Source organism: Mobula birostris, chromosome 14 (genome assembly GCF_030028105.1).
Source record: "Mobula birostris isolate sMobBir1 chromosome 14, sMobBir1.hap1, whole genome shotgun sequence".
Lineage (NCBI taxonomy): Eukaryota > Metazoa > Chordata > Chondrichthyes > Myliobatiformes > Myliobatidae > Mobula > Mobula birostris.
This window is the reverse complement of record NC_092383.1, coordinates 5,223,796-5,239,724: the sequence shown is the minus strand read 5'-3', so window position 1 is coordinate 5,239,724 and position 15,929 is coordinate 5,223,796. Positions and strand designations below refer to the sequence as shown.

General features: G+C 48.8%; 1 protein-coding gene across 1 annotated transcript in view; it reads right to left on the bottom strand.

Annotated features, from left to right (window-relative positions):
- The window catches only part of LOC140209666 (transducin-like enhancer protein 3), an 87,004-nt gene that overhangs the window by 29,639 nt on the left and 41,436 nt on the right, over positions 1 to 15,929 (bottom strand). The window contains 5 exon segments of the mRNA XM_072278023.1: positions 1,267 to 1,317; positions 2,051 to 2,170; positions 13,145 to 13,161; positions 15,298 to 15,355; positions 15,358 to 15,498. Coding sequence (XP_072134124.1) covers positions 1,267 to 1,317; positions 2,051 to 2,170; positions 13,145 to 13,161; positions 15,298 to 15,355; positions 15,358 to 15,498 — 387 coding nt within the window.

Genomic DNA, 15,929 nt, shown 5'->3' with positions numbered 1-15,929 from the left:
CCACGAACATCCCCCAACCCCACTTCCCATGGCAGACACTGACAGACCCCACCCCAGAGAGAGTGGGTGGGTGGGTGGGGGGTTCACGTGCATCATCAGTCCACGAGCCCTCCTCACACCTCACCAGCTGGTCCGCTCAGGACTATAGAAGTTACAGTGATGACCACCACTTCCATCTCTCCCCTGCAGGGTGGTAAGCAAGGTACAGGCGACCGGGTTTACAAACACAGGGGGGTGCAACTCACTACCCTCAGTACCCGGGGAACCCGGCCATTGTTGGTCATGTGTCAAGGACAGTGGGTAAACTCGTGGACGAGGAAGGGAGGGGCAAACAGAAAATTAAGATTTGCAGGGTTGCAAATTGTGAATTGCTGATAAAATCGCTCTAGTTTCCCCAATGGATCAGAAAACAGGAATTTTATTTTTTTTTCACTGATGGAGTGTGGGCTCTGGCTGGCATAGCTAAGTTTTAAAGTTTGCCACTAGTGACCCTCATGATTTTTTAAAAATTTATTGAAATTCAACATGGAGTAGATTCTGCGGCCCTTCAAACTGCACCATCCAGCAAACCCCCCCCCCCCATTTACAATGACCACCCAGCAACCCCACCCCCCCCATTTACAATGACCACCCAGCAACCCCCCCATTTACAATCACCCAACAAACCCCCCCCATTTACTACGACCACCCAGCAACCCCCCCCCCCATTTACAATGACCACCCAGCAACTGCACCCCATTTACAATGAGCAATTAACAAATGACCAAATGGTATGTCTCTGGACTGTGGGAGGAAACCGGAACACTGATGGGAAACCCACGCAGTCACGAGGAGAACATACAAACTCCTTACAGACAGCGATAGGGATTGAACCTGGCGCTGTAATGGTGTTATGCTAACTGCGACACGACTACGCGACCCTTTGGATTTAATCCGTGGCTCTGAGTTAACAAAATCCCCTCTGACAATGACAGACCCCCACCCCCCCCAACACAGCACTTGCCTGGCAGCCTCGTTCCTGAATTGTGGGAGCCTTTTGCACATCCGGAGTAGGTCTCGGGGCTGGGGAAGGTGGTAGTGATTTGGGATGGATGGGAAAGTTAGGCTCCAGAGAGCTGAGGTCAGCAAAGACTGGGATCAGTCACTGATCTCAACCGAAACCTCCTTCACAAGGTGGGTCTGAATGCCAACAGCTGGCCAACCCCTCGCCCCCACAGAAATTAAAACCCAGGACTCTGGGAGAAATGGCAAAGTACCCCATCTCACCTCGTTGGAAACATCGACAACCAAATCATCACTCTTATCGCCATCACTGTCCTAGAAAGGAGAGGAGTAGTCAGAGGCCTTTTCAACCAATGGACATCTTATCCAACAGCGCAAACTGTCTCGTGACGGGGCCAAGGGCATAATGTATCACTGCAGGAAGGAGCTGGTGGCCAGACTGTTCACCGCTGTACTGTTGGCAATATATTAGCCGACTCGCGTGCACTGTCCCAAAACAGTGACCCACTGAGGTTTAAAGACGGACACAGTGAAACCGGGGGGTGGGGGGGGGCGGGATTAGGGTCACTGTACTCCTGGTGACAACATAGTGCGACCACAATTTACCCTAATCCATATATTTTGGGAATGTGGGAGGAAACAGGAGCACCTGGAGCCCATGGGGAGGAACGTACAAACTTCTTACACACACAGGGCGGGAATCGAACTCTGATTGGTGATCGCTGATTGCGCTGTACGGCAATTGCGCTAACCACTACACTAGCACGCCACCCTGTAACCTGCAAAGTTACACTTCTGACAGCTTGGCACTCCGAGGTTTGGAGTGAGAGCGCCCATCTGGAATATTGGGTTCAATCGACTAGAGGGCTCAGAACTCTGGACCCTCAACTGCCAACCCACCCAGCCGAGAGGCCGTTACCCACCAAGGGCACGACCGGTGGCTGAAGGATTTCAAGTCGGCTTTTTAATTAGTTCATAGCACGTTACATCAGCTAGTCTTCCTTCCAGGACACAATGAGCCAAAGCGATACAAGGGAGCAGGGCTTACATATCTGTTCATTGAGTCCTTCTCTTCAACCTTTCGCTTCTTCGCATCCAGGTAGTCCGAGGAACTCCTGTTGTTTCTTTCATTTGGCCGTAGGCTGTCCGAAGGCGAGACCGAGTTATTCTGCGAGGAAAGAGAGGGCCAGGTGAGGAAGGTGCTCATGGTACAGTCAGCTGCTTCATGGCTCCAGGCACCCTAAGTGACACTTTATAAACCCCAAGGTATTCTGCAGAAGCTGGAAACTCACAGCAACGCACGCAACCTTTTGGAGGAACTCAGCAGGTCAGGCAGCTTCTGTGGAGAAGAATAAACAGTCGACATTTCGGGTCCAGACCCTTCATCAGGACTGCAAAGGAAGGGGATGGAAGAGAGGAGAAGGGGAAGGAAGACAAGCCAGTTCTTTACCTCTTCCAGCTTGAATTTTGTCCCCCTCCCCGACCTTCCCCCTCACCTGGTCTCACCTATCACCTGCCAGGTTGTACTCCCCCCCCCCCCCCACCTTATTCTGGTTTCATTCCCCTTCCTTTCCAGCCCCGATGAAGGGTCTCAGCCCGAAATATTGACTGTTTATTCCCCTCCATGGATGCTGCCTGACCTGCTGAGTTCCTCCAGCATTTTGTGACAGTTACTAAGAAACTTTATTCTGCATTTTGTTATTGTTTTCCCTTGTACGACCTCAACACAACAGACCATACAGAAATTACCTGTACGGACAGCGTACAGAACCTTGCTTTTCACTGTACGTCGATACACATCACGATAATAAGCCAATTTATTTATTATTTAGAGACACAACACAGTGACAGGCCCTTCTGGCCCAACGAACCCACACAGCCCAATTACACCCATGTGACCCATACATGTTTGAGGGTGGGAGGAAACCAGAGTACCTGGAGGAAACCCACATGGTCATGGAGAGAACATAAAAACATGCAAATTTGGTCTTTAGCCAGAGAATGGTGAAACTGGAATTCCTTTCAGGCAGCCATGGAGGCCAAGTCTTTATGTATATTTAAGGCAGTGGTTGATAGATTCTTGATTGGTCATGGTATGAAGGGATACGGGGAGAAAACAGGAGATTGGGGCTGAGAGGGAAAATGGATCAGCTGTGATAAAATGGAGGAGCAGACTCGATGGGCCAAATGGCCTAATTCTGCTCCTATACCTTAAGGTCTTGTGGGCACATGGCCAAGTGGTTAAGGCATTGGACTAGCGACCTGAAGGTCATGAGTTCAAGCCCCAGCCGAGGCAACGTGTTGTGCCCTTGAGCAAGGCACTTAATCACACAGTGCTCTGCGACGACACTGGTGCCAAGCTGTATGGGTCCTAATGCCCTTCCCTTGGACAACATTGGTGTTGTGGAGAGAGGAGACTTGCAGCATGGGCAACTGCTGGTCTTCCATACAACCTTTCCCAGGCCTGCGCCCTGGAGAGTGAAGACTTTCCAGGCGCAGATCCATGGTCTCGCAAGACTAACGGATGCCTTTTTTTTTACCTTAAGGTCTTATGGTCAAGAGTTTCAGTTATGCTTCAGACCAAATATCAGAATGGGACAGAAACGTGATCTAAGTGACTGTGATCGTGGAATTATAGACGATGGCGGGATATGAACCTGGTTTGCTGGCGCTGGAACAGCATTATGCTAGCCGCTACAGTACTGGGTCGCCCGGCAATTTACCTATGGTTCAGCCCCGAGCTCTGGTTACGCCAACTCCGATTCCAAGTCCCACTGGAATCTGTCAACCAGAGGTGAGGTGCAGGGGAGAAACAAGTGCACAAGAAGCCATGAACTGCAGGTCATGTTGGTATGAGGTTGGTATTCTACACTGCCATCAGAGAGAGCATCTTTACACAATATACAAAAATTACAGTGAACTGTCAGGTCAGCAGAGAAGATCACTGGCTGCAGTCTACCATCACTGCAGGACTTGTGTGTGTCCAGGACAAAGACGCAGACAGGAACAATCATTGCAGACACTACCCACCCTCCAAACGGCCTTTTCCAAAACCTCCCTTCTGGAAAGCACCTTAGGGCTATTAAAACAAAAAACTTCACACCATCTTAAAAGGTTATTCCCCTGGTGGTTAATCTGATCAATCATTCAAGTTAGTCCCCACCCCCGTCTATTACCCCCACCACAGCTGTGTAAACACTTTTTTTATAACTATTTTTTTATAATGCTGTTTACACTGTAAATGCATGCTGAGATTTCTGCTTTATACACATTTTATTCCACGTCTGTCCTTCAAATTCTTACTTCATTTTTAATGCAATTTTTTATACTTGTTGAATGATGTTGCAGCTCGCTCTAACACACCACAGTAAGACCCCAACACGTGTAAATATACACCCAGTGGCCACTTGTTAGAGACGCCTGTACACCTGCTTGTTAAGGCAAATATCCAATCAGCCAATCACGTGGAAGTAACACAAATGCATAAAAGCATGCAGACGTGGTCAAGAGGTCCAGTTGTTTCTCAGACCAAATATCAGAATGGGGAAGAAACATAATCTAAGTGACTTTGACCGTGGAATGATCATTGGTGCCAGACGGGGTGGTTTGAGTATCTCAGAAACTGCTGATTTCCTGGGATTTTCACGCACCAGTCTCCCGACTTTACAGAGCATGGTGTGAGAAACAAAAAACAGTTCTGTGGGTGTGAGCAAAAACACCTTGTTAATGAGAGAGGTCAGAGGAGAATGGTCAGACTGACTCATGCTGACAGAAAGGCGACAGTAACTCAAATAACCACACGTTACAACAGTGGAGTGCAGAAGAGCATTTCTGAATGCATAACACGCCGAAACTTGTTCTGGGCTACAGCAGCGAAGACCACGAAGATACACTTAGTGGCCAATTTGTGTATTTAAATAAGCTCCTGAGAAAGTCGACAGAAGGTGGTGAATTGGACAGCAGTGAACCCCAAGTACAATATACCCTTGCTGAAATGAGAAAGACTTTCCACTTAGTACTGCTCCACCCCCGCTCCCCCCGTTGTAAATGGCCAGCGATGGAAAAAAAAGCATCAAACTGCTAACCACGGCCAACACAAGAGCCCTTCTCAAAGCAATTCAGCTCTTAACCAAGAGTCAGGCCAAGATGTGAAGATGCGACGGCCCTTCAGAGCTAAACTCTTCAATTAAAACCAGAGGGGAGAGGGCGAAGGTGGGATAGGGGAGGAGATACAGAGAGCAACATGACACGGCCTCCATTCATGCCTCCCCTGAAAGCAGCTCCGGCAACTCCACAAAGGAGGAGACTCCAGCCTGGGGCTGAACACAGGCCAACAGCGTGCAAATCTGTCAGTGCTTTACAGGGAACACAAGCCTGTTCCTTCCCAGACTGCCACAGGCACGGAATCAGAGGCTTGGAGGGGAGCTGATGAAAGATTCTCTCAACAAGAACCACTGCTGAAGGCGGAAAAGCGTGCAAAGAATTTGGCAGTAGTGTGAGGGAGTTAAAGGGGTGGGAGTAAGGGAGGTAGAGGGGGGGAGTGAGAGAGAGAGAGACGGGAGGGGGGAGTGAGAGGGGGAGAGAGACGGGAGGGGGGAGGGGGGAGGGGAACAAAAGATATAGATGTGGGGGGCAAGGGAGGTAAAGGGGAGGAGTGAGAGAAAGTGGCGTGGGTGTGAGGGGGGAACAAGTGAGGTTAAAGTAGGGGAGGAGGAGCAGAAGATATAGATGGGAAGCGAGGGGGAGATAATGTATGGAGCAAGGGAGGTAAAGATGGAGGGAGTGAAAGTGAGGGGGAGAGCAACAGGGGTAAAGTTCAGCAGCAGCGAGAGGGGTAAAGGGGTGGAGTGAGAGTGATATAAATGTGAGGGGGATAAGGAGGTAAGGGGAGAGTGTGAGAGAGATAGAGGGGTTGGAGTGGGTGGGAAAAAAATCGTCTTCGCCTGCAGACCCCAGAAAGTCACATCCTGATGTACCAAGCAGAAATAATAGTGGTGTTCTTCTGGACAATTTAAACCTGGCGTGGAAGGGCTCTGATGGGGGCTGTCCTCTCTTTTTAGTGCCAACTGAGCCAAATGGAACCTTTCTTCCCAGTCAGTGAAGCTGAGAATACCAGAGTGTTATGTCAAGCGTCGAGGGGAATCGATCATTCAGCCTCCCCCCGGGCACACGGCCAACTCACTAAACATTACTGATGGACTCTTCAAGACTTTTTTTTTCCCGATTTTTATGAATGAATGAAACCGTGCGTGGCCTTTTACCAAGGTTTTCCCTTAAACTCTCTTTTAAAAACTCCCTGAAAAGAATCTTGCTTTCTGAGCAGCCTTGCGACTAAAACAGACTTTGCTTTCAAGTAGTGTGCAGTCGCTGTTCTGAAGGGTTGCTTGTTTCGTTCTGCCCTTCCTAGAGCCTCCCCCCCTCCCTTCCCCGTGTCCCCTCGCAATGATCTGCAGCTTGGGGCTTTGTCCACAGTGACATGAGGAAATCAATATGAAGCCAGGACACAGCTGACTAGAATGCGAACCTCCCGCCAATGTCCCTCAGAAAATCCACACAAAGGCACTGCCCCCAGCCCCAAGCAGACAATAGCCAAAATCCTCTCACGCTGACACAACCTTTGTACCAGAGAAAGAGGGAGGGAAGGAGAACGAGGGAGGGAGAAAAGGAAAGATAAGAGGCCGAAAGCGTATACATTAACGACTTCTTTCCAGAAAGCAGTTTCCAATTCCCATAAGCAAGTGAGAAAAGAAGGATACCTCAAGATGTTTACCTATCGAATACTGAAAGGCCTAGCTAGAGAAGATGTAGAGAGGAATGGAGAGTCGAGGACCAGAGGGCACAGCCTCAGAATAGAAGGACATCCCTTTGGAACAGAGATAAGGAGGAATTTCTTGCCACAGATGGCTGTGGAGGCCAAGTCATTGGATATATTTAAAGCAGTTGATAGGTTCTTGATTAGTCGGGAAGTCAAAGGTTACAGGGAGAAGGTAAGACAATCTCAGCATGTATATTGTATATTGTCTGACATTAAATGTACCTTTGAAACCTTTGAATGGGGTTGAGAAGGATAATAGATAAGCCATGATAATTCATCACAGAGCAGACTTGATGGGCCAAATGGCCTAATTCTGCTGCTATGTTTTACGGTCTTAAATCTGGACACTGCTCTAAGGTGAAACAGCAGACAGATCCGCAGACCCTTTCCTCACAGAGGGTTAAAATGGCTGCAGATCTGGTAGCTGTTCCATTCCACTGATTCATTCGGTACTCCACTTCAGTAACTAGAGGGAACCTCCATTATCACTGGCCCTTTGTCACGTCCACGTCCACCCACCACCTCCATGTTGCGTGCAATGTTCTCCGAAGTGGTTGGCTATTGGAGGGATCTCAGGTGGCTGTAGAAACCTATCTGGGATCCACATGATGGGATGGGTTCCCTTAAGGGAGAACGCCTGTGCGGGACTTTGATTAATGCGGGGAGGCTGATGTACGGGTAGCCACCACACGGTCCTCGATAGCTCGGGGTCAGGGTCCAGTGGCACAGAACGCAAGGTGACTGGGGACCCTTCACTGTGGCAGCCTCCTTCACTGCCAGTTTGATGTGTCATCATCTTCTGCCAGCCCCACTGTTGAGGACCTGTCGAGAACCTCAGCCTTGACCTAGAGAGGCCCCCCTCCACGAGCTAAGTGTCAGGTGACTAAACTCCAAGACGGCATCACTCTTGGTATCTCAGAAACTCACAAGCCTCTCCACTATGAAAAGATAATGATCCTCAAAGTTATCACGTGTACAGTGAAAAGCATCTTTTGTGTTAAAACCACAAGATATAAGAGCAGAATTAGGCCATTTGGCCCATCGAGTTAACAACCAACACGACCTAATGAAGTACTGGGGGCCAGCCTCCAAGTGTCACCACACACTCTGGTGCCAACATAGCACATCTGCAATGTTCAGCGAAACAACACAGGAAGTAAAAACAAGGCTCTTCCCACCCTCCCTCCCTCTTACCGTTATCACCCCTCCCCTGGATCCACCCATCATCTGCCTTCCACCGTTTTATCCCGGCTACCTCCCCTCAGTCTTAATAAGTGGCCCAGATGAAAGGCCTTGAGTCGTCAACAGTCCACCTTGCTCCACTCCCAATGGGAGACCATGTGCTCCACGCAACAGTCCGGTGTACAGGCCCTCCCCGCCAATCCACCCACTTCCTAAATCACTCACACCGCAGCAGCAGGTGAAACGTGGGCACCACTGAAGAACAATCTTCATTCCAAGTCCCTAAGTGAACACGGGCTTGGTGGACCATCTCAGGGGCAAGGACGATCATACATCTGAAGTCACAAGCAGACTGCAACAGGCAGGGGCGTCGCACTTCCTCTCCCTATTTGGACAGACTGGAACCTCATAATAACCCAGAAACGGCACATACTGAGACACGAGAGGTTCGACAGGTTCTGGATATCTGGAGCAACACACACACACACACGCACACACACAAAGTACTGGAGAAACTCGCATCCTTCAATCACCTCTACGACAGCCCCTGCACTGGATCTGTAACTGACTACACAGCTTAATCCTGTGGATGGAAAGAAAATAGAGGATCATGTGGGAGGGAGGGGTTCGACTGGTCTTGGAATAGGTGAAAAAGTTCAGCACAACATTGTGGGCCGAAGGGCCGGCATTGTTCTCTTGCAGTTGTCCAGTTCTGGCCTGTCATCCCCAATTTACATTGACAGCCACACCCCAAGACCTGAAGCCCCCCAGTGACACCGCTTCCCCTCGATACTTTCCTGCATCAAAACCCAACCCTTTGCCCGAGCTGCTGAGCCAAATCCAATTGGCCAGATGTCAAGTTTCAGGGTTACATGGCACAGACGTCTCCTTCAGCCTGGTAACCCATGACAACCGTCCACACACATCAAACCTATTATGATTCTTCCCACATTCCCATTAACTCTTAGCAGATTCTACCACTAGGGGAAATTTAGAGCAGCCAATTGACCGACCATTTAGGAGGGGGAACAGCTTCACTCAGAGGGCAGAGTGAATGTGGAATGAAATGCCAGCGGAAGTGGTGAATTCAGGCTTGACTGTAACATTCTTAAGAAGTTTGGATAAGTACACAGAGGGGAGGGGTATGGAGGGCTGTGGTCCACGTGCAGGTCAATGGGGACTAAGCAGAATGACAGTTCAGCATGGACTAGATGGGCCAAAGTGCCTGTTTCTGAGCTGTAGTGCCATAAGACTCTGAAGACCCTAAGGCTCAACGGTGCACATCTTTGGGGTTTGCAAAGAAAACCAGAACCACGAGAAAGACGTGGTCACAAGGAGAGCTTGCAAACTCCACACAGACAGCATCCGAGATCAGGACTGAGGCCTCTGCACTCGAGCTATCTATCTCTCTCTCTCTCTCGATGGTGAGCAAGATTCTACATTTCCTTGAAGTCAGGGGAACTGGAATAAACAATACTACAGATTGCATCATCGAAGCAGCAAGCTGGTGGTCACCCCTCCGCAGGAGCAATATCTCGAGACGGAGGGGGGGAGAGGGGAGGGGGAGGGGAGGGGGGGAGGGGGGGGGAGGGGAGGGGGAGGGGAGGGGGAAGGAGAAGAGAGCGGAGGAAAGAGAGAAGAGAGAAGAGAGAGACAGAGAGACAGAGAGACAGAGAGACAGAGAGACAGAGAGACAGAGAGAGACAGAGAGACAGAGAGACAGAGAGACAGAGAGACAGAGAGACAGAGAGAGAAAGAGAGAAAGAGAGAGAAAGAGAGAGAAAGAGAGAGAGAAGAGAGAGAGAGAGAAAGAGAGAGAGAGAAAGAGAGAGAGAGAGAGAGAGAGAAAGAGAGAGAGAGAAAGAGAGAGAGAGAAAGAGAGAGAGAAAGAGAGAGAGAAAGAGAGGGAGAAAGAGAGGAGAAGAGAGGAGAAAGAGAGGGAGAAAGAGAGGAGAAGAGAGGGAGAAGAGAGGGAGAAAAGAGAGGGAGAAAGAGAGGGAGAAAGAGAGGGGAGAGATTGATTGTCTGAGATGATAACTTTAACTCTTGATCATGGTCTCTGAGGCCTTTGCTATTGCTTGCATGGTGTGTGATGGGGAGAGGGGTTTGATGCTGTTGCTGAAGCAAGTGGGAGGGGAGGAGGAGGAGGTCGATGCTTTTGCAGGGTTTGTGCATTGGGGGGGGGGGGGGGGAGAGGAGGCTTTAGGTTTCTAACCTTTTCTGTCATTCATTCTTCGGGGTTTTTTTCCTCTGTTTCATGGATCGTCTGTGAAGAGCAAGGATTTCAGGTTGTACACTGTATACATTCTCTGATATTAAACTGAAACCTTTGACCCAGGTTATTAACATTGCTGGGTATAGCACGGTGTTTTGTACATAAAAAAATACACCTTTTTATATACAAAGATGAAATGTAAATGTGAAGTGTTGGTGAGGCAGTCAGGCCAAGGGGGAAAAAAGCATCAACAATCATCGAAAGAAAATATCTCCCCAGGAGTTAAATGTCCACATCACACAGAAATAATGTGGGCCAAAAGCACAGTGTGAACTGCCTCTGGATAATAGCAATGTCTGATCAAGGATAAAATGGCTTCTTAATCACAGGGGGGATTTTCACTCCTTCAGACCTTGACTGCATGCATTCACAGAACTCAGTCACTCGAAACACAAACTCGCACAGGCCTGTACGAGCCAGCTGAATGCTTTAAACCTCTCTAATAAATGGCCCAGGCAGCCAGCAAATGAGCAGACGAGTATAATTCGCCGCTTGTATTCATGGGTTAGGCTGAAGACAAGGAATAAGCAAATCTTTGGCCGGTGCTGTCAGTGGGTGGATGGGTTGGGGGGGGGGGGGGTATTTTCCTCTGAGGGAATGAAGGAAGAACTTATCTCCATGTCTGTAACTTCCAATAAGGCAGCCTTAGAGGCACAAAGGGGTGAGATAATTGGGAGTCAAGGCAGTGAGGAGGGAAGGAGAGTGTAAAAGCACCAAAAGTTGACATAGGAAAGCCAGAGCCATTTCATTTGATTCCTGGCTCCTCCACACGTTTAAACACTGGAAATCTCATTCATTGGCTTACACTCGTTCTTAAACAGAAGCTTCAAAGGCCGACATAGAGTTGACGTGGAGATGATGTTTCATACAGTGGGAGAACCTACAAGCAGAGGGGACAGCCTCAGAATAGAAGGACGTCCTTTTTAGAAAAGAGATGAGGAGAAATTTCTTTAGCCAGTAGGTGGTGAAATCTGTGGAATTCATCGCCACAGATGGCTGTGGAGGCCAAGTCCTTGGGTATACTTAAAGTGGAGGTTGCTAGGTTATTGATGAGGATGCCAAAGGTTACAGGGAGAAAACAGGAGAATGGGTTTGAGAGGGGTAATAAATCAGCCATGACTGAATGGTGGAGAAGACTCAATGGGCTGAATGGCCTAATTCTGTTCTTGGGTCTTATGGTTTCAATCCAGAAGAAAAGCTCTCGAGGAAACTGCACCAAACCTTCTCCAAAGCAATGGATTCTGCTCAATAACTCACAGGCACATCCCTCCCCACCATCGGTAGTATCAAAAGGAGGCTTCGAAAGGCAACATCCAAAGATCCCCACCACATGGGCCACGCCGTCTTCTCACAGCTCCCATCGGGCAGGAGGTACAGAAGCCTGAAGTCCCACTCCACTAGGTTCAACAACAGCTACTCCCCTTCAACCAGCACCACCCTAATCCACTAGTTTTAGCCACACTAGGACTACTCTGATAATGCAATGAAACAGGCCTTTTTTCTGGTTCTATTCGTGTTTTTTTGTAAACGTTGTGTATCATTTATGTTTAACTTATGTTTTCCTTGTGAAATCTGCTTATCTGATATGATGCTGCCGTAAGTAAGTTTTTTATTGGTGGCCGTGCATACGTGGCCTTGTGTATACGATGATAGTACTAACTTAGCACTGAAAGTGTTTTGGGCAGCTGCTCTGTAAACAGGGGTGATGTGAGGTGAATGGGAGATAGAACACAGAAGAGTACAGCACAGAATCAGGCCATTCGGCCCACAATGTTGTGCCGAACCAGCAAGTCAAAACACCCAAACACAGATCCCCTCCTACGAACATAACGTCCATATCCCTCCATTCTCCCTACATCCATGTGCCTATCCCAAATGTCTCTTAAAAGCCTCTAATGTATTTGCCTCTACCACCATACCAGGCAGCGCATTACTGCTCTCCGAGTAACCACGTGGGAAGGGTCAGCTCAAGGTCTCCATTAGGTGGCTCATATTGCAGACAGGTCTGACCAAAAGAGATAACTCCATCTACTGCTCCCTACAATAGTGGCCTGACCTCCTGAACGTAAGCTCATTCGTTCCCCCTGTCCTTTGCCTTTTCACTCAATTAAAGGTCCCTGCGTTATCCTTAGCCCAGACAGGTCCACGGTAAAATGTAGAGATCCAGACAAAGGCAATAGAGTCCAACGAGCCACGGTTTTTGGTGCTACATACAAGCCTGCCCGTTTGGTCTCCACGGGCAGGGCGCTATTTCCATGAAAGAGCATCTGTAGCAATTCATAAAGGCACTCAGCAATGTATGACTCGTTCTGGTAAAACCACCCAAAAGTTGTGGAGGAAGGGAAATGTGGAAGTTGTATAGGACTCGGTCTATGTCAATCTCAACCACCACAACACTCTTATGCTATTTAGAAAGCTTCAACAATCCCAAAAAGTACCCCAATTCCATCCAAAATCACAATAATTTAGGAATAGCTTCTTCTCCTTCACCATCAGATTTCTGAACACTATTTTGCCCTTTGTAAAATACATTCTTACTGCAACTTAGAGTAACATTTTATGTCTCGCATTGTAACAGCTGCTGCAAAACAACGATCATGACATACGTTTGTGATAATAAACCCAATTCTGAGATTTTGTCCCATGACATTCATGGAACAGCTACGAAGTAGACATGCAGTTGGATCCTGGACCTTTGAGATATAGTGAATAAATTCTACAGAGTTAGAATGTAAAGCATTTGATAAGTATGTGTGGTATTTTTCTGGTGACAAGGCTTTATAGGTGGAAGGAGACCCAGGAAAGGGAGTTCTGGGAACAGTGAAGACCGTGCCAACGATGACAGGACTGAAAGTGATTCTGACACTTACCACACCGGAGTCCCTCTCTACGAGATCAAATTCAACAAGGCAGGAGTTGCAGCGTAGCAGTCAGACATCGGCGGGAGAGAAGAGGGGGAAAAAATTCACAGGTTAGAATTGTCAAGGAAAATAAGCTGTTTCAGGCAACTTCTGTGACGGGGTTAAAGTTGCCGATTCCAATCAATGTTCACAGTCTGCACCACATGACCTGTCAATCCTGCCATTGGTTCATCTTTCAAATGAACTGGCATCCTCTCAGCCAATCAGATAATGAAGGCTGTTATCCCATTAGATGATTATTCATGGGGCGGGGAGAATCGTCTTGCACCCTTCTACAACCTCTATTTCTTAAAATGAACATGAACTGAATGCGCTTTCTTTCCTATGTTTTCATTCTCAAAGTATTTTCCAGAGTAATTTATAATTCCTAAAAACGTCATGGCTGTGGAAACCCACAATAACACACAAAATGCTGGAGGAACTCAGCTAGCCAGGCAGCGTCTACGGAGAGGAATAAATAGTCAACATCTATCTCGTTACGTCTATCTTGCACTTTATCAGGGCTGGAAAGGAAGAGGGAAGAAGACAGAATAAGAAGGTGGCGGAGGGGAGGGAAGACAAGCTGGCAGGTGACAGGTGAGACCAGGTGAGGGGGAAGGTAGGTGGATGGGGGAGGGGAGGTGAAAAGGGGCTGAAGAAGGAATCTGATGGGAGAGAGTGGACCATGGGAGAAAGGGAAGGAGGAGGGGCTCCAGAGGGAAGTGATGGGCAGGAGAGGAGAAGGGAAAGGGCAAGAGTGGAGTCAGAATGGGAATGGAAAAAGGGGGGGGGGGGGGTGGAATCCTCCAGCATTGTGTGTGGTGTTGCTCTGTAACTGGAGAATCTCTTCTGTTTATGGCAGCCCACAATCTAGTTGAAGGTTAACTAGTCCTGACTCCTCATCCTCCTGTAATGTGCAATTGATTCGTGCACACCACCGGCTTCTACCCACTGTTGTCAGACCCTTGAACAGACCTCCTATTCAATAAGATGGACTCTGGCCTCACAATCTACCTCGTTACGATCTTGCGCTTCACAATTGGCCTACAATGCAACTTTTTCAGCAGCTTTTACACGGTACTCTGCATTGTTAGTAGTTCACCTTACTTTACCTCAATGCACTGTGTAATGATCTGACCTGTATGAACAGTACACAAGACAGACTTTTTACTGTATATCTGCCAATAATAAACCCATACCGTGGGGCGACAAGGTTAGAACAACACTTTTAGTAGCAGCGATCCAGATTCAATTCCCGCTGCTGCTTGTAAGGAGTTTGGACGTTCTCCCCGTGACTGTCTGGGTTTCCTCCCACAGTCCAAAGACATGCTGGTTGGTAGGTCAATTGGTCATTATAAGTTGTCCTGTGATCAGGCTGGGGTTAAATCAGGGGTTGCCGAGCGGCACAACTCAACGAGCCAGAAGGACCTGTCTCAATAAATTAAATAAAACTCGGAAACAAAAGCCAATTTATTCCCACTGCCCCGGCTCCTCCAGAAAAACCAGCAAACCAAAACCTCCTCTAGTTCAAGTTCAACTGTCTTGTCTCTGTTGCTCCCCCCACAGCAGCCACGGTGATTGCCAACAGCCAGCAAGCTTAGTTAGACGCCAGGGCTCCACACTTTAAAGATTAACAATCAGCTCTGTCACGTGTTCATCAAAACGCACAATGAAATGTGTCATTTGAAGGACTGCCTGGGGGCAGTCCACAAGTGACACCGTGCTTCCAGTGCCAACACAACTCACTAACCCCAATGTGTACGTCTTGTGGACTGTGGGAGGAAACCAGAGCACCCGGAGGAAACTCACCTAGTCACGGGGAGAACGCACAAACTCCTTACAGAGCAGCAGGTCTGGCTGCATCTACGGAGAGGAATGCTTTGGGCAAGATCCTTCATCAGGACGCTGGCTCGTTATTCCTCTCCGTAGATGGCTGCCTGACCTGCTGAGTTCCTCCAGCACCATCTGCAAGATCTCTTGGGTTTATCCTCACAGGCAATGGCGGGAAATGGGCTTCGAATGCCGGCCCTGTAATCGCTACCCGCCCGACACCAAGTCTCTTGCCCTCGTCAGCTGGACTGCACACACACACCCCTCGCCCTTTAGCCCAAGGGGCTCCTCACCTCGATGGTCCAGTTCGTGGTGATTCTTCTCGTCCTTCACCGACAGCTGAGCCTGGCTGCCAGGGCGCTGGAGAGAGCCAGGAGTCCGGAGGTGCTCCCGGTGACGGGGGGGATTCCAGGAGGCTGAAGTCCGGAGGGGTGGGGAGGCATTTGGACGGGAGCGTGAGTGTGGGAGAGGTGCTGAGCCTGGAGCTGCTGCTGCTGCGGAGAAACCAATGTGACATGTGATGGAATGAAAGTTGAAGGAGAAAAAAAAATTGGGAAAGAAAATCACGGTAAAGGCAAAGCCATAAGAGCGATGGAGGTGAGAGGAGGGAGGGAGGGAGAGAGAGAACAGGAAAACCGTGAGAAACTTGCAGTGGGCCATTAATGCAGACAGAAACTCGCAGTGGTGCCCTGCTAGAGAAGAGCAAAACTTCCAGAAGGAAAGGTTAATTATTCTGATCAGAATCAAAGATCAACCTTAGAGTTGTATTGCAACAGAGATAGTTCACACCAACACACGACGCTGAAGGTTTAGGCTCCGGTGGCAGCTCCCCTAGTATTGAGATGCCATCTTTCCAAAGGGGACGGGACGGGACGGGGCAGTGGAGGGAGGGGAAATGGGCAAAAGTCATAGTGGAGTCCAGCTA